Source organism: Netta rufina, assembly GCF_964035555.1.
Source record: "Netta rufina genome assembly, chromosome: 4".
In the NCBI taxonomy this organism is placed as follows: domain Eukaryota; kingdom Metazoa; phylum Chordata; class Aves; order Anseriformes; family Anatidae; genus Netta; species Netta rufina.
The window spans coordinates 68,554,120-68,577,924 of record NC_140127.1 but is presented as its reverse complement, the minus strand read 5'-3'; the positions used below and the strand labels follow the sequence as shown (position 1 = coordinate 68,577,924).

At 49.5% G+C, this 23,805-nt stretch overlaps 1 protein-coding gene across 1 annotated transcript; it reads left to right on the top strand.

Annotated features, from left to right (window-relative positions):
• Positions 1-24: 24 nt before the first annotated feature.
• Positions 25-23,805, top strand: NAT8L (N-acetyltransferase 8 like; the record flags this gene model as incomplete). Its single annotated transcript, XM_084285552.1, has 3 exons — positions 25-349; positions 1,554-1,718; positions 23,438-23,805. The coding sequence occupies 3 exons, from the start codon at positions 25-27 to the stop codon at positions 23,803-23,805; spliced, it is 858 nt and encodes a 285-aa protein (XP_084141678.1).

Here is a 23,805-nt window from a genome sequence, read left to right as displayed (position 1 = left end):
TTCCCCTCCCCGCGGGCAGTTTGCATGCATTGTCTGTCTCCCAAGATGGTTTGTGAGACCAAGATCGTGGCGGAAGACCATGACTCGATCCCGGGCTCCAAAAAAGACACGATCATTGTTTCGTCCTCCCAGATGTGGCCCACTTTGTCGGGCACCCCCTCTGCTCCCCTCACCCCCCCCAAAGAGGAGCCCAGGCGCGACAACGTGTACATCCGCGAATTCCACCCCTCCGAGCAGGAGGTGGTGCGCCGCATCTTCTACGAGGGCATCATGGAGCGGATCCCCAACACGGCCTTCAGGGGGTTAAAGCAGCAGCCCCTCACTCAGCTGCTCTACGGGCTGCTGGCGGGTGAGTGCCTGCTTGGGGGGGCCCCAAAAAATGGTGTTGGGGGGTGGGGGTGGGGGGGGAGAGATTGGGGAGGGAGCGCCGCGGTGCCGCGGAGCCGCAGCGCTGCGGAGGGCGCAGCGCAGCCAAGGGGGGGGGGGTGGTTTTTTAGGGGGGTGAGCCGCAGCCCTACGCGGGTTTTTAGGGAAAAGAGGCATTTGTGGGGGTCGTGGGGATGCGGGTAGAGCTGTCCTTGAGGTTATTTCGTGGTTGGGACTGGGGGGGGGGACGCAGAGAGGGTTGCGCGGTGGAGGGGAGCGGTGCGCGCTTCCCGGCGCTCAGCGCACCGCCCCCGCGCAGCCCCGCGCGGGGGGGATTTGGGGGGGCCGCCGCGTGCCGCTGTTGCTTGGAGACAAACGGGAGCGCTCCCCCCATCCCCCCCAGTGTGCTTTTTTTTGGGGGGGGTCGCCTCCTGGGGTTGCATGCCCAAAATAACCCCCGCAAGGTGCGCCCCCCCCCATAATCATCCGCGATAATGTGCGCCCCTCGTGCGAATATTGACGAGAGCCCCACATGTGCAAATAATAACGTGTGACCCCCCACCCCCACCCCAAAATGTACCCCCCAGGGTGGTTTCTCGTGCCCTTGGTGGCTGCAGGTGCCCCCCCCATGCCTTGTGGGAAGAGGCCCTGAGTTGGAGGGGGACCCCCAGCAAGTAGCGAGGTGCGGGGGGCTCAGCAGGGGTCATGCTGGGGGAACCCACCAACAAAGGGGCACCCACAGAAGCCCCCGTTGAGTCTTGCACGCCCCCCCCCCCAAAGCATTGAGGTGGGCAGGGTGCTGTGGCTCCCCCGGCAGTCGCTGCTTCCCTGGGCTGGAAATAGTAATGCCGCAGTGGAAAACACATGGCTGCGGAGCGGCGTGCCCGCAGCCTGCCGTCTTCCCCCCTCGGCTGCTTCTTAGCCTTGCTGGGTGTGGGGAGAAGCGGGGTCTGGGGCCCCCTCAGCATCCCCTCTCCCCCCCAGGCATCCCAGCCCCGGGGATGCCACACACTCGGCTCTGTAGTCCCGAGAGCGTGAATCGCGCCGTGGTTGCGTGTGCAAATGTCTGTTTTGTCTGTGCTCTTTTAATTAATTTATTTTTTTTGTAAATGAGTTTGTATTCCGAAATCAACACTAAATTCTCTTTTCTGACAGGTATCGTTTATTTCTCTTCCTTATCTCCATAGTAATATGCTTTGTTGTGACCAAGTCCTTCCTGCTGACCTGCTGTTTGCCCATCTTTCTGATGGGCATGAGGTACTACTTCAGTAGAAAAGTTATCCTCCACTATCTCGATTGTGCGCTGCATACGGACATGTCCGATATTGAGCAATATTACATGAAACCGCCAGGTGAGTCCGAGTGCCCCGGGGGGATCCTTCCCCCGCCCTGCTGGGGAACATGGCTGCTCCGTGCTGCTGGCGCCTTTGCCTCCTGTCAGCAGCACTGAGCAAGCTCAAAAGTCACCAGAATCACCAGAATGCAGCTCTTTGGCCACACCAGGCACAAATCCCAAATCCAGCCCCCTTTTTTTTTTATTTTTTTTTTTCCCCCTCCCTAAGATGTCCAGTCATCCTCTGCAGCATCCATCTGCACCCAAAGAATGGGGTATGGTTGCTGGGGGCTCACTGCACTGCGTCCCCCCCAGTGCAGGTAATTACTGCAGGCTGTCTGCCCCCTTCTTGTCCTGGGTGTTTCTGTGCTCTCATGCATGGGAGCTGGTCTCAGAGTGGGAAGAAGGGGAGATAAAGGTCTCTTAGCCCAAATGCGTAGCCCATTTTAGGGTTTGTGCACATTTTCTTGTATTATTTAAGAAGAACCTTCCTTAACGCAAGTGTTTTGGGAGAGGCACAGATCAGGTATGTAAAGGGATACTGCCTCCATCCATTTGTTATGTACATGCATGTAATTAAAAGCATAATACCTAATGCTAATGTTTGCTCATTAAGCTGCAGAGACTCTCTTACATGATTAACTATAATAAACTAAGGCGCTTCACAATTTGTCAGGCAGGGAAGGTGCTGTTTCCTTTCTGGAGGCGTACACCCGTGTTGAGAACCAGAGCAAGGGGGCTACCTGGGCTGTCTCCTGAAATCAGGGGGGTCTGAGGTTTGCTTTTTGTGGCCATGGAGAGCTGTGAGAGCGAGGTGATGCCAGGCACCTGCGTTAATCTCTGTTTTCTCAGGGTACCTACCCAGTTGTTTTTCCATGGGACTGTTTTCGCTGCATCATTGCTGTTCCCCACGTGTGACAGATCTCTCCCTGAGGCTCTCCTCCTGGTCACTTCTAGAGGACTAATAGGACATGCCACAGCTGCAGACTTTCCTTCCTCTCACTTCTGATATTGCATTTACCTAGAATGATGCTCATCCTGTAATAAAAGCCTCAAAATGTCCTAACAGTGCTTCCTTCAGATTTTGTTCCCCGTCATAGCACACATCTCATGCAGATCTTGTTCCATCTTACACAGGGGTTGTATTTAATTCACAGTGAAGCAGCGTGTAACTTGCATGTAGCTCGCGTGCCCTTAAAAAGCGCAATCTTCCTTCAAGCTGTTGTCACAAAACTAAAAGGGCGTGTGGCAAAACGCTCCCGAAGCTCTGTGCTGAGGCTCGACAAAGCCCAGTGCTGGAGGAGGTAGCGAGGAACTGCAGGGGAACAAGAGCAGGCGGTGCGGGTTTCCGAGGTGTTTGAGCCACGTCTGTCCTTGGGGCTTGGGGTTTGTGCGATTCCAGGCTGGGTGTGGAACCAAGCTCCGGCATTTGTAGAAAATAAACCAAACGGGCTCACATGAAGAGTCAGGAACGCCCCCAGCTTGTTTTGGGTCAGGAACGTAATATAGATCAGCCTCACTGACAATGTGCCTTTGAACCATTCGTGTTGCTTTTATTTGAGACCTAACAGGGCTGGTTTCAATTTTAGAGCAAGTGTGTGGGCTTTAATTTTTGACAGAATTTAATCACGTGTAATTAGGCTTCTGCCATGCCATAAAAAGCAGATTTATGGGATCGTTGGTGCTTGTGAAAGGTGCTTGATGATAGTAGTATTACACAAGTTGGCTGGGGTCATAATGAGGTAAAGCCAAGGGGAGGCTGGCAGGACTGACTCCATCCGTGGTGCCACTTTGCATGGTTCTCATCCCTGTGCCGTGATGCTGCATGGTGCTGTCACACGAGGCATGAACCCAGCCCTCTGCACCCATTTCCCCCCACATACAGTTGTATTTTTTCCCTATAAGACAGCAGCATAAGGACAGTTGTCTTGAAAAAGCCTTCAGTTCCACGTACTTCTGAGGCTTAGCACTTGCACTGCCTATTTAAACGTCCTGAGAACAGGCAGTAATGTGCCACATCAGCTCCCCCAGTCCCTGCACAAAGGGCAGCAATGACAATAGAACAACTTCCAAGTTTGTCTTTTATTGTGATAGTTTGCAAATTAGCACGCAGACGTAAATTATTGCAGTGGGAACAAGAAGGGCTCATTCTCGTAAGCAGTGCCTATTGTTCCAACTTAGATATTACTGAAAACTTTCTCAGTTGGGTGTTAGGGAAGAAGTTGTCACAGGGAGGTTAATCAGATGCTGGGACAGGGGCCCAGGGACGCTGTAGATACTGAGAGCTCAACTAGACGAGGTAAAACCTGATGTGACTTCAGGTTGGCCTGGCTTCAGCTGGGAGCATGACCAGGCAACTTCTCACTCCTTTGAAGCATCTTTATTTATGTGCTGATTTTTTTTTTTTTCTCAACACAGAAGACAGAGGAAGGGAGCATTGCCATGGTGGGTTTACAAATTCTTGCTTACAAATTCTTGCTGACAGACGCAACGGTAGAGCTGGGACGTGGTCTCAAGGTCTCTGATCAGGATGCTGGTCAGGGCTAAACCAAGGTTTTGCTCTTGTCATCCATGGCATGAAAAACTGGTGTTTGCCGTGTGCTGCTTGCAGTACCTGGGTCAGGGTTCTGTTGTGCAGAGCATCAACAGCAAACAGCCTCTGGTCAGGCAGGTGTCTCTGGGGAGGAAATATTTTAACTACTGAAATATTTTAATTAGTGAAATGGGTCATTCCTGGTGGTTTTGCTGAAGCATTCTTACAGGCTGTGCAAATCATGGGTCAGTTTAAGAGCAAGAACTGAAAGGTCGCAGTTTGTAGTGGGTTGTCATAAGCACCAAGATTAACAATTAGTGGTACTTGCTTTTCAAATTTTTTTTTTCTGCTGTAGTTTTTCTGATCCACTAGTCTCCAAGTTAGTTATTGTCTTAAATTTCCTCCACTGGGTTTTGTATGAACTAAAAAATATGTGCTGTCAGCGATTTTGCTGAAGTACACTAGCCAAAATTTAAATCTTTGTTTTCTCTTGTCCTCCTACACTTACACCAAGATTCTGGCAGAAAATTTGGGCCAGAGTTTAACTAAGCTCTTAGGCAGTGGATTGACTTGAATTGCTGTTGACTTCAAAGGAGTTGTTGGTGTTGAGTTGTGTGCTGGATCGGGATCTTAAACAGAGGATTGAATGGCCCAGCCTTCGCAAGCTCTTCGTTAGCTTGCATTTTTTGTTTAAAGTAGCACTTACTGGTGGCTTTTATTTTCTTTATAAAAAAAAAAAAAAAGGCACTGGGGCGGTAGAAAAGGAAGGAATTGGATAATGGGCTTAATTGTCAACCAGAGTAACTTGGGCTCTAGTAAATGAAAAAAAAAATATTAATTTTAAATAGAGAAATGCAGGAGGCAGGGCTCTACGCAAATAAGAGGAGCACAGCTGGAGCTTCTTTTATGGTCTGATGGTTTTGTCGACTAATCAATTTTACAGCGTCTCTTCAAGCTTCTGTCACAGTTGGTTGTTTTGTGTATTTTTGTGGTGGTTTGTGTGTTGGAAAGATTCTTGCGAGGTTGAGGTCTCCGCTGGAGTGCTGATGGAAACCAGAGCTCCTCGCTTCTGGCGTGAAACCGCTGCCCTCCCGAATGAGCAGAGCTTCTGTGGATGAACAGACATGTCTTCTTGTGGTAGTTTCAGGCCTCATCTCCTGCTGCTGTCTGTCCTGACCTGCTGTATGGGTGCGTGTGGTGGTGGTAGTGCGAAGATCTCCTTGTAGGCCTCTGCCCCAGCAGGATGGGCAGGTGACTTGAAGAGCTGTGGCTGCTAGAGCTGGTGGAGGCCTGAGGGCATCTGCCTTGCGAAGTCCAGCCGATTAAGCTGAGGAATTGCTGTGGGATATGTTGGGTTAGGTTCAACACGCCAGGCTGGCAGCTGTGGTTTTTGGTGGTGGCTGCGTGTCTGCAGCCATCGCTCTGTGGTGGTGTGGGCAGGACTGGAGGGAGCGGTCCTGCCACCTCCTGGGAGTCCCCATCTTGGACTTTCTCCTTGCTAGTTGTGTACAGGGAGGCGGCTGTCCTGATGGGCAGGGCAGAGTGGGTTTCCATCACGCCTGGTAAATGAATAGGTTACGCTGGTATCCTAAAACAGGGATGGCTCATGAGGGTACAATCCCTGCTGCTCAAGGGCAGCGTGTCTCTCGGGTGGCCCAAAAGAGAGACGTCCTGCCCTTCTCAGCAGAGATTTCGGGCTCATGTCCTCCTGGGATGCCAGCTGGGGTGGGCTCAGAGAGGGTTTGTGAGGAGGTGACAACCTGCTCATGGCAGCACTGCTCTCTCCTTTCCAGGCACTTCTCACGTTCGGTGGGACATCTGGCTGCAGAATGGGTATTTCAGTTGTGCTCTTGGGCTTGGCACAGGGCTTTTCATGCCAGAGAACGGAGCTGACACCGATAGGGCTGACCCCAGGAGCATGTGAGGAGACGAGCACCTGGCTGAGAAATTTTGCAGTTTCTGTGCTGCCAAACGTGGAGGGCACTGGTGGGGTGAGTGGCCCCATCTTGGCTGGCCCTTCTTCCCCAGGCATGCTGGTGTTTTGGGGTACCAGGCCAGTGTGGGGACCATGAGGAAAATACAGGGACCACCTTGGGAGGAGCCTTGGTCTGGGAGCTGTGGTTGCTCTGCCTCACCCTGTGCAAGCCAGGGGGGTTCCTCCCCATGGTGGGGGCGATGGCCTGCGGCAGGGAGGTGGATGGAGCCCCCCAGGCTCCAGTTCTTCCACATTCTGGGTAACTCAGCAAGCAGCTGAGCCGCCAGATAAGCAGGAGGGACGCTGCCTGCTGATAACATTGTTTTGAAAGAATAGAGCAGCTCTTGCTTTGCAAAGCCAGGGCTTAGTTACCTGACCCTGGGAGGGGGCTCGGGGCTGCTGCTTCTCAGTGCAGGAATGTGTTTTTGGAGAGCCCTGCCCTGCTTGCCCATGCCCGAGAGGCAGCAGGAATCTAAGGCATCCCTATCTCCAGCATTTCTTGCTGGCTTTGCAGCGCCCTGACCTCGGGCATCTGCCAAACCCCTGCACTGGCTGTCGTGGGTCGGGATTTTCGTGCGTGCCGCTGCTCACGGAGAGCTGGGGAGTCCAGCCTAGGGCTTGGAGTGGGTGCAGAAAACCCAGAGGAGAGGCTGTGTCCTGATCCCAGACACAGCATTTCTCAGCTCTGCTCCTACCAGTGCTGGGAGTGGAGGTCAGGTCTCATCTTTTGGAGTTGAAGGGCCTTTTTTCTAAGTGTCTTCAGTGGTGGCATCTCGGCCATTCAATGGTGATGCTTCAAGAGATGAGATCTGCGCATCAGAGAGATCTTGCAAGATTAGGATGAGAGAGCTTCAGACACAATGCTTTCCACTATAAAATGCACTGAAGATATTTCAGACTGGCCTCCTGCAAGATGAGTGCTTAACAATTCCCAGCGTCGTTTTTTGGTTACTTATACCTTAGCTGAACTGGAACTGCCTGCTCTGGTATTTCTCACACTCAGTGCCTGTCTTGAACTGAACTCAGGAAGCAATAAACAGCAGCTCATGTCTCTGAGTGCTAGGGATGTGTGTTGTCTGGTGTTGGTAATTGACCAAAATATTATATTATTTGCATCATGTAAAATGTCATTAAAGTCAGGTTGCTGCTCCCGAAAGCTACCTCTTCTGACATTAGTGCTCCACATGTGAGGTCCTCTGCTGCTGTGGTCATCGGGAGCCCACGTGTGACAGACCTGACACCTTGCCATGCCACCCCCTGCCACGTTCCTGAGGCTGAAAGTCCCCAGGGCTTTCTCCAGCACAAGACCAAGCACAGGCACGCCGGCTCTGCTGGCCCCCAGCTGCTCTGGTATCTCGGCCAGCCCTGCCCCAACCCCGTGCTCGTGCTGATAAACACCTGGTGGGGCTGAAGGGGGTGGTGATGCCTGGGTCTTCAGAGGTTTTTTCCTGTTTTAGGCATGCTTAGGCAGTGCACAACTTCCAATCTTGAAGAGCAATGCTGTAAGTAGAGGGTTGCCCATGGGAAAACTGAAATTGTCTGGCTTCTTCAGGACTGTAGCGCAGACACAAATGGGATAAACACGTTCATGGGGAAGCCACTGCAGCCTTGCTCCCCTCTCCTTTCATTTCGTTATTACTGGAGTAGGAACATATGCACAACCCCACTCCTCAACATGCATATCCATAAGACAAAAATAGACCTCGCTTCAGATCCACTAGCTTTGGCACGTTCCCATGTCAAAATGTAATGAAAATATATTTTCTAGTAAATTTTGCAGAGCGCTATAACCTATTTTTTTCCCTTGCATTCAAAATTTCTCTCTCAAGGTAATTGACGTGGCTGTCAGTTCATGCAGCAGTATTTAAATGGGTAGCCATGACTTGGGGGTATGGCACTGCTGAAAGCAAGCTCTGTCTGCAGGTATTTAAAAACCCAGTACGTGCAAGTGCTCTTAATTAATCTGTGATACAAGAAGTAATAAGTTGTGTGAATCGAATGTCAGCAGTTTTTTAGGCACCGTTTGCTCCTCAGGACTGCCAAACGTGAGTTGTGCTTGTGAGTGTAAACAGGGCAGCAACATCAGGCCTTCTTCTTTTGACTGGCTTTGAGCAATTTTTTTTTTTTTTTTTTTGCTTTTTCTCTACAGTTGGTTGGTTTCTGATGTTTTGGCTGGATACAACTTCTCGTGACTGTCTCAGTGAATAAACCTAAGGAAGAATACAGAACTTTCTCAACAAGTTTAACTGTGCATTCAATGGCTCCTCCTCCTCTCACTTTCTTTGGAGTAGCTGGGATTTAAAACAATTACCCCAAAATATGTTTCAGCTGAAGGCTTTCAGAATTGGCTCCACATTGGGTACCTGATTAGCAGCGAGAGATCTAAAAGTATGAAGCTCTGAGCCCCTCTTACCCTGAATTTTGGAAGTAGCAGCCCAAGCTGGAATCTTGTTTCCAAGCACCAGAGGCATTATATTTAGATTTTTAGGGCTTTTTTCAGGAGTGTCTGTGATCCCTGTGTGCACAGCCAGGTGCCTGAATACTTCAGAAATTATCATCTCTGTATCTTAAAGCCTCTAAGTTTTTTGAAGGGACACCAAAAACCAGTCTCTTACATAAATACCTAAGTACACGGAGTGATTTTCAACCAGCCCAAACTCTCCAAATTTCACAGTAGATTCCTTCTGCGGGCTTAAATCTTCATCCAAGTCCCTGGGCTGGGAATGGGCTTTTCCCAGCTGCTGGGAGGTTCGTGCCTGGCCCGAGATGGGCGAGCTGCTGGCGATGGCAGCGGGGGAATCCTGCCCCAGGGTGCTCACTGGTACTGACAGGCATAGCAGAGCCCATGCCTGTGGTTTGGTAACACAGTGCTGAGGATCTGTTACAAATAATAGCCTGCTTTGTGCTGCTTTCTTCCATCCGCAGGAGAGGCTTCGTGGAGAATTTTGCCAGTGTCTGGTTCCGTGATGCGTGGCCTTTGTTGTTTCTTTCTGCATCAGTGAAACGGGGAGCTTCAAAGCATATTTTTAGGGTTTTTTTTTTGTTTGTTTGTTTTTTTAACCCCCCCCCCGTAGGAAGCTGAGGAATCATTTTTTTTCCTGACAGGTGGCTAATGAAAGCAGTCTTCAAGCGAATCCAAAGATAGCAGAGCGTCTTGCATAGCTTCTATTCACAAATCCCTCATTTGTAAGCAGTGCCGATAACAAGATTTGTTGATTTTTTTTTTGTTGTTGTTGATAAAGGCAAACTGGAATCACCAAGAAGCCTCGGCCTTGCTTTTTATTAAGGCACCAAAACCAGTTCATGCTGGTTGGGTTAGAGACAGGTGTGTGCCACGGTGTCTGTTACAGATGGCTTCGAGCCATTCTTTTAAGTAGTCTATTGACCCGCTGGACCCCAGCGATCAATTAAGTATTTATGAAAGCACATCCTGTATCATTTAGCATCTTCTATAACTGCTTGACGGCTGCTGCTTTCCAGAGCTGAAGGTGTTGTTCCTTAAAGGATAATCCTGAAATTTTGACCTGGACCTTGCAGAGTTTAAAGCCAAGCTGGGTTTGTGCTTTAAAAGGGATTCTGTGAGTTAAAGCCTGTTCAAGACAGGTGGCAGGGAACGTGTGTTGTATATTTATATTTTAAATGGCTATGTGAGATATTACTATTATAAATCATATTTGCAACAGTTTACACTTATACAAGCTAACAGAAAAATGCAACACATTAGGCTCACGTTAGTGGGTACTGCTTGCAGTGATAACTTGCAAGTAACAATTTTGTCACTTAAAATTCATGTACTGCTTGGAGATTTTATCTAAGTGGCAAAACTGAAAACCCAGGGTTTTACGAGAAGATGATTCTTCTGTTCAGGAGCTAGAAAACAAAAAGGGAAAATAGTTTTGGTTGAAATTAAACTGATTTACTGCTCCCTTTTTTTTTTTCTGCTCACTGTGAGGAACCAAAAATCTGTATTTAGTGGTGAATGTAATGCTTTCCTCAGCCTGAAACAAGTCTTGGCTTTGCTACAGGCTTTGTTACGAAGCAAAGACCAGCTCCAGGTATATGCTTAAAGAAAAAAAAAAAAAAAAAAGCTGATTACAGTAGAGCCATGTTATCTCCCAGACAGGCACCCTAAATACCATGCTGTAAGGACTCGGGTTTTTGTATGGCATTATTACAGACAAAGCCAGTGCTGGACCACCTGGATCCCAGCCCCCTTTTAATGATAAATAGAGGCATTTTATCCTGCTGTAGAAGTCAAAGAGGTTGTGTTGGGGGGGACCCACTCCAAAATCCCAGTAGCCCATCAGCGATGTGGGGACGAGCCGTGAGCAGGAGTAGTGCCAGTCTGGATTTTATGCGTGTTTTTTTTTTCCTGGCTGAAGACTTGGTGAATTCAGGACAGACCTGTAACTTGTTTTGAATCGACAAAAAAATGCATTTTTAAGTAAACTACTTGCCTGGACTTACTCTCGATCACCAGTAATTGCTATACAAGCTGCTCCAGTGCTCTCTTGCCAACGTGCTTGAATCCTGACTTGGAAACCAGCATCAGAGGTGCAGCTTTATTTGCTTTTTACAGTCACAGCTCTCGGTCTCTGCACTAGATGCTGGCTGAAGTGGGGGTGCTGGACCAGCTGGCCAGCCGTGCATGGCTCCCTGGCGCTCCTCGCATCCAGCAGTCACACAAACTGCTCACAAATCGTAACAGCAGCTATGGCGAACCAACAGTGGCTTCTCAGTTGTTGCTTTTTTCCATTTTCCCCTCCTTTTCCCCTGCCACTGCAGTTCTTTATCCCACTTCTTGCAGCCTTGTGCCAGACTGCAATGGTTTTGGTTTTTCTTCTCTGGATCCTGCTTGGCTCTCTTGCCCATCCCTGTGCTGAACTCCGCCGTGTGTTTGTCTGGGCCAGCCCTTGCTTCATTTGTCACTTGTAGCAGTTCCCAAAATGGTGGTCCCACACCACTAATACCTCCCTTTGCATGTCTCTGAGCTTTCCCTCCCCCCCCTGTTATGTTTTTAAATTTTGCGCTTACATCCCTGTGCTTAATTTCATTCCACAGGCGGTTCTCCTCTTTCTTAGAGTGTCATTCAGATGTCCTGCATGGTGAGCACAAAGATTTATTTTTGTTGGTAAAATGCTCGGAATAACAAAAATGAGAAAACAAATACAAGTCAGCAGCACGAGGATATTGTGTCTGCTAAGCTGAAAACACAGTGTGTCAGCGCATAAACCCATGTGGTGGGGAGAGAACATTTTGCCTGAAGGCAAATGCCAGCAACAGGATTTCTTACACCTTCTTTAAAGCCTCCGACCTGCCTCGCTCAGATGTATCTGGACATGGCCTATTGATCTTTTTCCACGATGACTCTTTCCCAAAAACCCCGTCTTAGCATTTTAATGGCGTGTAGAAAATCATTATTACAGTCAGAATACAGGGGGGAAAAAATGTAAAAAGTCCTTTGCTGCGATCAGGGCTTTTTGTTCTTTTTTTGGAGGTGCCAAATCTGTTCCTCCTCCCTGGAACTAGCTAGCAGCATCAGAAACCCCGTGTAACACTTCAAGTGGGAATCCAGGGAAGACCTAAATATGCCGTTTTTCAATTTAAAATAATGAATTTAGTAGAGCTGCAAGGAGAAGCTTTTCAAAACGGGCTGGTTTTGGAGCACCTGCCGTTTTCAAGCTCTAACCAATTTTAGATAATGGTTGGTTAGAGCTGTAAAAGCATGTCAGCTGCTCAGCTACTGTCTTCCATAACCACAATTCAGTGGCTGAGCCACGTGAGAGTCTTGGTAAAGTCATCGCCATCGGAACAACGTCACTGGGGGTGGGATTGCTTGGGAGAGAGGGAAAGCAAGTAAGGGTGGAAGGTATTGTAAGAATGGCATGGTAATGAGAGTTCAGGTGGATTTTTATTTTAAAAAGTCCAAACTGCTTGAAAGGGGTGTTCTTGAAACACCTTTTTAAACTTGTGCCGCTTGTACAGTCAATTAGGTTCACTTAATGGCTACGAAAATACACATCAGGTTTGATTTTAGAACCTGTGAATGTTCAGAGGATAACATCAAGCTGTGCGGAGATTTTTGTGCAGAAATAAGCCATCATCGAGTTTTACAGTGCTTTTTTGGTGAGCCTTCAGTACTCTGAAAAGCATCAAAGCATCTGCAAGGTTCTTTTTTTGTTGTTTTTTTTTGTTTTTTTTTGTTTTTTTTTGTTGTTTTTTTTGTTGTTTTTTTTAAGAACTGGGAACATTTTTCATGGATAATGCAAACAGCTAAAGAGGATTTCAGTAAAATTCTTATATATAAACAAAAAAAACACCTCCCCACATTTACTGAAGTTGAGCTTCAAGAGAGCTTAGCTTAAAGCTTTGTTGGAGCATTTGCTTTAACTTAACTGTGTGCTTGAAGCCCTTGTCCTGTGTTGGGAGTTAAAAGCATGCTAAGGGACGTCCTTCAGCACAGGTCCACGTGCTGCTTTGATCCTTACAGGAAACCTGTGGCATGAACAGGAAATGCAGTGACACGGGGTAAACCTGCCTCCAGTTTGAGTTAGCTGCGAGATGAGTGCGTGATGTTTTAGGGAAAATTCTGGTATGTCAGAAGGAGTTGTTTCAGTCAGGAACCTGCTCTTAATTTCATTTTGCTCTTCATATTGGGGGTTTCGTATGTATTTAGTGTTGCTTTTATAGTAGGGAAAATCCACCCGATCCTCAAAATTCTGCATTTCTACCCCATTTCTGTGGATTTGCATCTCTCCTGGCTGTGGTTGCTGCTCACATGGATGAGTGGATCCTCACGATCCGGATGATGTGCTGCATGCAGGTCTCTGCTTTCACCGCCTGTGAGCACGCTGCCCTTCACTGCCACGTGTCGCCCTCTGTGCTCAGCTCTCTGCCTGCTCCGTTGGTTATTTCACAGAGCTCTTTAAAGTCCCTGGTCTCATGACCGGCGTTCAGTTTGGGGCCAAAGGGGAAGGAACCCCATTCGTGGGGATGTTGGGCGTGCGATGTTAGGTGATCGCTGCAGATTTGGGAAGAACTGGTTTAGGTTTCTCTAGGAGTTTTGGTCAGAGTTGTTGGTGTGGTGGTCTGAGCACATGCCAAAGGTTTTTTTTTTTTTCTTTCTTGTGTTTTTCCCTTTTTTTTTTTTTTTTCATTTTTGAGATGTAGACATTTATACATGCAATTTTCATTTCACGTTAATGCATCATCCACGACAGGTCCATTGACTGCCCAGCTGGGCAGATGTCCGTGTATTTATGGATGCGCAATCCTCTTTTGGTGCCATACTCGACAGATGTGCTAGTTTCCGCCTGGACGTAGCGGGGTTTGGTGTAATTACACCCCAGCCATGTTGGCCTTGATGAGGCATAGGAGCATATTCTCAACAAGTGAGCCTCAAGGTGCTTGTTTTCTGCGGCGTGGCAGGGCTGTGGTTTCACGTGCAGCACAGTTTGCTGAGAGGTAAAGATCAAAGCAATGTGCGGGTCTTGGTGGGGACTGCACATGGTAGGATGGAAGAAGAAAACAACGAGAGCCTTTGTTTATATTATTACATGCCAGAAAGAAGGCAAGTCTTGCACGAGCTGCTTCAGTGCTTCATATCAGTGATGTGCAAGGCTGCTGACAGCGTGCAGGGGAGGAGAGAAAAGCCCTGCGCGTTGGTGTGTGCAGGTGGAACACAACAACCTTACCCCAGGGCCAGATTTAGCTGTGTTGGGTATAAATAGAACAGCCCTCCAGGGAGTGAACATTTATGCCAAATCTAGAAAAATAAAAGGTCTGCAGGCAAGAAGGGTGTTAATTGACAGCCCAAGTCCGTGGGGGGCACTGCAAGGATCATTCACGGGCTTCTTGGACTGGATTGCCTCTGGATTGTCTCGTCTGACGTTTCTGCCTGTCCCCTGGTGTTACTGACTGCTCTCGGTTCCTGGAGGGTCCAAATGCAAGGAGGCATCTGCAGCTGCCAAAAGGGTTGGGTCCGACCCTTTTTTCTTGGCCTGCTATATGTGGAAGTTGCTTTTCTCCCGCCTTCCCGCTCCACTGTGATGGTTTGTGAGGGCTCAGCTCAGGATGGCAGCTTCATCACGTGGTGGGGTGGCAGGTCCCAGCTGATTGTCACTGGTGGCCTTGTCTGATGCCTGAGCTATGGGCAGGCAGCACTGTCGTACTTGCACAGCAGCTTGAAATGGTGCTGAACTAGAAATAGGAAGAAATACTTGTTGCTAGCAATAGGCTTGAGGAGATCAAGCCATTTACTGACTGCCTTCAACCTGCAGTTTGTATCAAACCTGTGCCCTGACATTTTTTTCCTTTTTTTCCTGCCTTTTTCTACTTTGAGCAATGAATTCTTCAGTGGGGTTTTGGAGAAAATGTGACTGCTTATGGCTGCTCTTTCACTCCAGTCGATTCTTAATACAGTGGGAAGGTAGAGGTTGGGGAGGTTTGATTCATTGTGTTCGCAACAAGATAGGATTCTTGTGAAACTCCAGTCATGTGCAGAAAGAAAGGCTTTTAGTGGAGCAGTCGTATTTATTGTTAGTTTTGGGGGAGTGCAGTGGAAGTTTCCCTTTGCCAGGTGGAGTTGAGTGAAACATTCCCTGCTGTAAGTTCCCAATGTGCCCCTCGAAGCAGAGGAGCTGCCCTGGGCTCTGAGACTTTCCTGGTCAGCGTGTCTGCACCATAAGCTATTGCTAATTATTACTCCTAATTATTGCTCATCAGTTGCTGTAGTAATGAGGTCCCCATTCAGAGGCTTTTGAGGGCAACAGGAACATTTCCTATTAATGAGCTAAAGGAAAACACAGCAGCAAACTTGTTTAGGACTGTTGCCAGGTGCCATACAGCATCTTTTGGCTGGATGTAGACGTCCACTTGGTGGCATACAGCTGAACACTTCCAAATCATGCATTTGCCCTTTTGCATCACATCTGTGGCATAGGATTCCTTGATGCCCCTGAAAGTAGTCAGAAATGTAATGACTTCTGCAGGTGGGACCCTTTTGGTTTCCATTTTCTAAGTAAGTAAATGTTTTTGTCCCCTCTTCTTACATACAGCTAGGTGGGCTCCCTGTAGACTGGGGGAGGCCCCTTCCAGCCTTGCGTTCAACCCTGATTTAAAGAGCTCTACCTGCGTATGTTATTCTGTACTAAAGCATTGTTATGCTGGATCCCAAGCTTGCACCTAGGTCTGGGTGCAATTCCTTTTGTCGACCTCATTTCTGGTTAAAAGTGGTCGTTGGCAGAGCTCTGGGCAGGCTTTGCGATGGTTGTTTGCCAAGGGGAGGCTCTCTCAGTGGCTATCTCGCCTAAAAGTTTGCTGACCTCTGGTAGAACAGCATAAAACTCCTCAGAAGTCCTTGCAGAGATCAGAACCGCTTTTATTATTTAACCTTAAGTAAATGTAGCATTAGTTTCTCCCTTTGCTGTGAAGCATTTGGTGCAGTTCCTGTGTAGGTACATGCGATTCTATTCAACTGAAGAGAGGCTTGGCTAAATTTAGACCAGACGAGTAATGATAGATGGCTAAAATAAGATCGATTCTACCCATTTTCCCCATGTGATTTATGTCTAGGCCAACTGCTAAGCGAAAACAGAGTCATTTGATGATACCGCTCAGTGCCTTTTTACAGTAATGCCCATAAAGCAGAAGCCAGCCAGCAAATAATGAATTGTAAAACATCCAATAATTCTCGATTTTCCAGTTTTTTCAGTGTTTGGAAGTGGAATGTGCCGCAGTGTAAGTTCAGTACCTTTCAGAAAGCAATAAAGCCATAGAGTGAAAGATTGATAAGAAGAGGGAGATGGAGCATTAACGGTGTCCTTTTAAGAAGCGGGCTTAAAACACAACCAGCAGCATGTTTTATTTTGTAAACTGATTTAACAAGAAGCTAATTGTAACAGCAGTCATTTGGAGCAGTTACTGGGAAGGATGCAGGCTAGCAAAGCTGGCAGAAAGTCTTGCTTCCTTGCCTCCTTTAAAATTCTAGCTAAGAACAGCCTAAATACTAAAGGCATTGGCTTACTTAAGGTCTGACTCCACAATTTATAGGCTTAGCGAGGATTTGGGATTCATAGGGAACATCTGCTCTACAAATAATTTAAATACTCATTTTTTGTCACTCTGTGCAGACCAGTCCCTTCTGGTCTGTGATGTTGGTCTGGGGGGAGTCATCACGCAGCTCAAAAACGCCCGGCCAAAATTGTGTATTTTAGTCTCTAGCTGCTCTTTTAAGCTATTTAATCATTTGCTTACTGATAACTGTTGATCTCATGCAAAAACCCCAGCCACCGCCTGGTTTCTCAGGCTGTGCTTTCGCCTGGTGGCGTAGCAGGTGGATCACAAGGGCTAGGCTGGTAGTTTGGTCTCCTCACTGCACAGCAGGGAGCAGAGGGACACAGACAGCTAAATGTGTGCTGATGGATGGAGCAGGGACACTCTGGGCCCTGGGGACCGAAGGCTTTTTGGGAAATCAGACCATGACGTGCTGACATGGGGCTCTTGTTGATCCAGGTTGGGTCCTCGTGAGGCTTCAGAGGGGAAAAGTGTGTGGGTAGGAGCTGCCTTGTGGTCCAGAGGAACGGGGAGTTTTTTAAGCAAAGGTTTTGAGGTGATCAGTGATGCCTGCTGGGTCCCGTCTCCAGCAGGGACAGTGGGAGGTGTCGGCCCAAACCTGGCTGCTTTCAGAGATCTGGCTGCTGCACAATGTGCTCTTCTTGTCTCCAGTCAAAAACCTGTGAAAGCAAACTGTGGCTAGCTGCTGACATCTCAGGGATTTTTTTTGAGGGGCTTTGGCACCCTGGAAAGAAATACCTGTGACAAACTAGCAGGGTGCTCTTGGGGGCAGGCCAGCTCCATTGGGCAATGTCCACACCTCACCACCAGCCCCGTCCCACGTGTGGGGCCAGTGCCCTTCTGGCCCTTGGCACAGCCGGGTGTGCTGCCAGCCTCCCTTCCTTGCTGTCCTGGGAAAGGAGCCAGCATTCGATCCTCCTGCAGTCTGGTGACACTGCTAAAAACCCTCCTAGCATCGGGGGTGGTTTGGTCGGCCTCTAACGTGGAGCGGCAGCGGGCAGGAAAAAAAAAAAAAGAGATGAAAGGGAGCAGAGATGAAAAAGGAGGCGGATGGAGAGGCAGCCGGGGCTGGTGGCAGCTCATCCATCTCCTGGTGCTGTGCAGGTGATCTCGTCGCCTGCCCCTCGGGTGTCCCGTGAATCAGCCCCTGGCACCCGCCCCCCGCACGCGGATGCTCGGCCCTGCGCCCTTCCAGCCGGGGGTTATTTATGGTGAGGCGATGAATCCTCCACTGGTAGCTTGCGTGGAGTTATTTATGTGAAGGAAGGGGTCCCACAGCGTTTCTAATTTCATGCATGGGTAATTCTTGTGTGTCCCTGACATATTTTTTTTTTTTGCTCCAATGTATGTGCCTTGTCTGCTGCAGAGGGATGCTCGTGGGTGTCAGGAGTGTCAAGGCAGGGTATCTCGCATCTCATCCACTTTCCACGGCCATAAACTACTCAGAAATGCCATTGTTTTGTAGGAGCCCTCCAGGAATGCCTTTTTAACTGAAGTCAAGTGTAGAGTTATTAACAGAAGTTGTTGGAGCTGTTATTCAGCCCTGCTTGAAGCCAAGGGCAACTAGGAAGGTAGAAGGGAGAGAAACAAAGACCTGGGAAGTGCGGAGGTAAGGAGAAATAACGTGCTTCACAGGCACAGTCCCCTCCTGCCCTAGTTAGCAGCACTTGTTTCACAGCACCCAAATTTCCTTTCTGACTTGACGTTGATTTAACTTGGCTGGTCTGCCCCTCACTTTGCTGAGGATGGAGGGGAAGGAGGAGGAGGCAGGATGAAAGGCTGGGGGTTCAAATAGCATCAGCAATGCACGGCCAGGACACCATCAGCTTTGGGCTGGGGACTCGTCCGCTTGCTGCAGCAAGCACCGAAAGCTGATTATATAAATAGTGCTGGCAGGAGGAGAGGTGAGGCACCGAGCTTTGGGGCTTTTTAATAAAAACAGGAGTAGCACAGCTGCAGTGCGGGTGCAGCACAGCCCCTGCAGGCTCCCCATGCACCGCCCAGCTCAGGATGCCCAAAACCTCACAGGAGGCTGGGCGATGGACTACAGGGGCACATATTTAAAGCTCTGTGGTGGGGCAGTGTGTTGCATTCCCTTTCCCGCCGATATTCCTGCGTGGTATTGTTGCACTGGGTCACAGGATGTCAGTGGGTTGTAACAAGGAGTTCGGGGCATCTAGGTTTTGCAGCTGGGATTAGCAAGCCTGTCAGTTTTGGCAGGCTTTTGTGTGTGATATGAGTGAGAAGCTGCAGATCCTGCCCCATGGGAAGTGCTGGGCTGTTTTTTTTTTGTTTGTTTGTTTGTTTCTTGCCCTTTTCCCCCTACCTTAGTGACCCAGGGGAAGATTGAGGATGGGGGCTTGCAATGCTGCAATGTGAGGCAAGGCTCTTGCTCCTCCCAGCCAGCGCTGAAGGTGCACACTGAGACCTCCACCTCCTCCCTCAGCACAGCTGCAAGTCCCATCTCTGCCAGGGATGTGGATTTGCAGTTTTTAATGCTGAGGAGGCCTGGCCAGAGTTTTCTATGCCATCAACATCCTTCTGTCTCCCTGCTCGGAGGGTGCTCTGAGGATGTTGCCTGCGACAGCTCCGAGCCAGGAGGGGAATTGCTCACATCTGTGCCGTGGTGACACACTAAAGCAGAACCAAAAATCAATCCTTCTAAACCGTGCTTGAAGGGATATCGTGTCTGTCTGGAAGGGACGTTCAACAAGTAGCCGTGAAAGTCGCCACCTCTGAAAGAGGGGGAGTTGCCCTCATTTTGCTGGCAGTGCGAGCTGGCAGTGCCTCTTCCCTGGGCATCTGCTCCTTCCTGGAGCTGCTGCGAAGGGAAAAAGGCTGGAAACCAGCATGCATGCACCCAGCCTGCTCTGAGTTCAATTGCTTGGCTTGTGTGCTGCCTGGATGTGAAATCAGAGCTCAGCCATGGGGCTGCAGCCATAGCAGTGCCTTCCATGAAGAAAGAGGGAAAAGGCCGGTCTGCTTCAGGGTGAGGTTTCCAATGGGGTGAGCTTCTGTTGAAAGCTATCCCAGGGGAGTGAACCCCACAAAACTGGCACCAGTCAGGTGGTAGCTGATCCCCAGCCCCGTGAAGGGAAGTGACGGGTTTGCTCTGGCTCTGTGCCCTGAGCACCGGCGCAGAGAGGCAGTTCTGGGGCAGCAGGACTTTGCCTGCTCCCCTGGAAATTGAATAGAAAGAGATGGATTTTAAAAATATCCCAGAATGTGCGTGTTTTCTGTCGCGTCAACAAAAAAGCCAAGTCAGAGCTTTGCTTTGCCATTAAATTCTGGTTTTAGGTGTAGCTGTCCCTGAGCACTGTGGGACGCTGGAGAGCAGTAGGAACCTGTGGTATTTAATCCTGTAGGGCTCCGGGTGGTGGGGAAGGCTGATGTCTCATTTTCCTCCTCTAGCAGTACTCTCTGCTATTGCTTTCGGTTCCAATCTTTCCACCCATCCACCCACCGGCCTTTTATTCCCTAAAGGGTGTAGAAGAATTTGCAGCAAAAAATAAATGAACTGATTTTCACCCACCATCCCTGTCGGCTGTGTGGGGGAGCGCCGTGCAGCTCATGACAGGAGAGGCTTACGAGAGCAGTGGAGCTGTGTCCTCAGCTGAAGAACCACGGCCAACCTTTGTAGGTTATTCTCCCCACCAGCTCATTTTTGTGCATTTCTTACGGTAATTCCACTGTTACCGTGGCTTTCTGGGTGCAGTAAATAAAATATGTCTTAAGTGATGGGCCTGTAGGACCGGGAGACTTCACTGTGGTGAAGTCCAAGTTGGTAGCCAGCTGTTTGGTTTAACTTACTGGCTGATAAGGCAGAACTGCTGGCCTTTTGCCATCCCAGCTATTTCATATAGCTCTAAGGAGGTGGGAGACACAGGAGCCTTGGCTTTGCTTTATTTTACAGTGCCTTTTGTAGGTCTTGTGTGACAACTGGCCTCTAAACTCCTGCTTGCAAGCAAAGCATCCTTCCTCTTATAAAGCTCGTGCCACTGTATGCTGGTTTTCTAATCCCAAACTAAGCTTTTTTCTGTGATTCATGGTCTTAAATGCAGCAGAAGCCTCATTGTATGGTAAAGCATGGAGGCACATTGGGTGGGTCTTTTTTAAGGAGAGGTGCTACTCTGGAAGTTGTTCGCATGGGAAACATGGACGTGGTATGGAGGGGGCTTGCAGCAAGGCTGAGTCCAAACAGGAGGCCTGGGCATGAGCTGGCATTTCTGGAGATACACGAGGAGCTTGTGGCACAGGGATATTGCAGCTGGAGTTAAACGCAAGGTATCTGTGAAGAGCAGCTCTTTGTGGTGGTCTTACAGGGTCAGGAACCTGGAGAGCAGTTTGGGGCAGTGGGAGCTGAAAGGGCTTTGGGTGTCTGTCCCGATGAGTGATGGGGGGATACCAGGAGATGGAGGGGATGAGAGTGAAGGTGAATACTAGCACAAGATGAGCATCTGAAGGGCAGGGGGAGTCGCAGCCGTCGGGGCGTGTGTTTATCTTGCAGCCGTGATTATTTTCAGATCGCGGTTCGGGAGCGTAAACCGTCAGCGCCCGCTATTAATAGCACTGCTGGCAGCCGGGCTGCTGCTTACTGCTGACAGGTGAGGGGAAGGTAATTTCGTTTCATCCTTGGTATGAAGAAGTGCAAAATCGAGATGGGCTCTGATTCAGTCCCCTCAGTCCCAAAAAGATGGGCAGGAGATCCTCCCCTAGACCTTAGGGGTGAGGATGTGGGTGCTGCTGCAGGAGGGAATTCGGTGAGGAGCTGCAGCTAGCTGGGAATGGTAAAAAACAAAACAAAACAAAAAAACAGTGAGTTCAGGCAAAAAGCAAACCAAAAAGTTTCAGTTTCTCTGAAACTTGAGGAATTTGCTCAGAGCATCAGCCGGGGATCAGCAGCGTGCATGTGGATGCCCAAAACAGCTTTCAGCAGCAAATCTGCGTGGGCGAGGAGCATGGCTCCCCGGGGAAAAGGGATTTGGCCACCCCACAAGGGGAAGCCGGTGCTGGGCTCGCAGCGGCCTTCAGGATCCCGACGTGTTTTTGCAGGCTGGGGTCTGGTGGAAGGCAGTCCTCTGTGGGCACGGAGCCCTGAAAGTCCTGGTGACTGTTCACGCCGGTGCAAACGGGAGCTGAATACAACTTGCATTGTTTGAGCAGATGTGTCCTGTCTGGCGCTAATTATAAGCGTTTCATGCACAACACACACCGGGAGGTGTGCCAGCTACTATTTCTTTTCATGTTGAACTCAAAATCATTATAATTAAGCTTTAAAGTTGTAAGTAAAAACTAACAAGATGTGAGCATTGCTGTCATGCTGCTAGCAGTGGGGCTGGCGCTTGGTGTGGGGTTGGGCACGTTGGAGGACTGTGAAGAGCTGGTGGGCTCTGCCATGGCAGATGTGTCCAGGTTTGGTCTTAAAATAGGCAAAAATCCTAAAAATTCAGGAAATGTGTTGTTTTACAAACCTTGGAAGCATTTTGTCAAGTAAGCTTTAGCAGTAAGTTGGCTTCTTGGGCACACATGGGGCATGTTAGGAAGGGAAAAGTATTAATGAATGTGGGGAGAAGTGCTGGTAGATGCACAGATGGGTGTCTCTGTCTTGGGGAGGACAAGCCAAGCGTGCTGAAGGAACAGCCCCAGGAGCAAGGTGGCAAGGACTGGCTGTTGTGTGGAACTCTTTTGGGCTGCACCAGGTGGGACGCACCTGGAGAGGCAGTGGGTGGATGATGGAGGGTTGGCAGGGTACTGCTATGTGACACAGGGTCACCAACCATACAAAATGCACTTTTAAAAACATCACGGAGCCGTGAGCTGGTGGAGCTGTTTGATTTATACACAGAGGGAAAGCAGCTGCTGGCCCTCAGCACTCCTAGGCCTCGTTCGGGCCTTGTCTGACTAAATTACGTTGTGAGGTTTGGGCAAATGCAGGGGAACAAGCAGCACTGTCACCACAGTAGCGGCAAGGAGATGTCTTAACTGCTTGTGATAAATGGGTCAAGATGGGTCCCAGTGTGTTAAAAATTAGCTGTTGACCTAGATAGCAACAGCGCGATGGCTGCTGGCGGTGGGAGCCAAAGCGAGTGCTGGTGCTGTGTGTGTCTGGGCCCGGTGGCAAGGATTTAGCCCGGGTGCTTTGTTTTGTGCCTGACTGCTCTTCAGCTGCTCAGCCATGGGTCATATCCACCTCTCCAAAGCCTCACGCCCCATGCTTTGCTCTCCCCAGGTACTACAAGACTTGGGGACTTACTGTATGTATTTAATTTCCCCCCATTTTGGTGCCTGCTGTGTGCTCCTGCGCTCCCACCCCTGTGGCTCTATGGATCCTGGTGAGGCTCTGCCTTCAGGCAGGGCAGTTTGCAGCATCAATCCCTGTGCTAAAGGTGGAGCCGCAGCCAAAATCAAGTTGTCTCCTGCTGTAGGAAGGAGAAAGCCAATGTCTGCCTGCAGGTCTCAGTGACAGGGGTCTCTCCTTTGGTCAGTTGTCTCTGGGTAAAGCCTTGCTCCTCCTGAGCAGCTAAAGTCTGTGCTTTCCTTCTGGGCAAGAGTTTTGTCATAGTGCGTCCCTCATTAGCTGATATAATTGGATAATGGTTTTCTTGGATATTAATTGAGCAACATCTGAGGTGAAATCATGTTTGTCCTGTGCTGAAAGCATGAATCTTCTTGGGTCAGTTCAAGGCACCTCCTTCACCAGGATGCTATCTGAAGATCTTGAGTTAAGGCCCAAGTAATTTGTTCCTTTAACTGCACTTGTTTTTATTAAATTGCCTTGCTGGTGGGGCCGGGTGGTGCTGCAATGCTCTGGAGTAGCAGTAATTCCTAATTTCATTGGCTTTCATGTTGGTTGGCCAGCCCGAGCAGCTGGATCTGATGCCACCACAGCGTGCTGAGGCATTCAGGTGGAAATACAACGCAGAGTAGAGGAGGAGTTGGGTAGCAAAGTGAACGACCACATTGCTGGTCCTCGTGTGCCATGGTTGGGTCTGGGGGGTTGTGACAAGCAGCCAAGGGCCTGTTCTGGGCCGGGGTTCACTGAAGAGAGGTCTGCTGGCAGGACAGGAGAGCTGTGACTGCCTGCAAGTCAGGACCAAGGGATGATTTCCGACCCCGGCGCCACCGGCGGCTACATGTGGTGCTTTGTCTCCTGCAGGCTCCTGCTTCTGGGTGGCCGTCCTGGACGGCAACGTGGTGGGGATCGTGGCGGCGCGGGGCAACGAGGAGGACAACACGGTGGAGCTGCGCCGCATGTCCGTCGACTCCAACTACCGCGGCAAGGGGATCGCCAAGGCCCTGGGCCGCAAAGTGCTGGAGTTTGCCATGCTCAACAACTACTCCTCCGTCGTACTGGGGACCACGGCCGTGAAGATGGCGGCCCACAAGCTGTACGAGTCCTTGGGCTTCAAGCACGTGGGAGTGGTTGAACATTACGCCCTGCCGGGGATGACGCACTCCTTGCTGGAGAGAATGTTCTTCCAGCTTCGCTACCACCGCTACCGCCTGCAGCTGCGCGAAGAATAA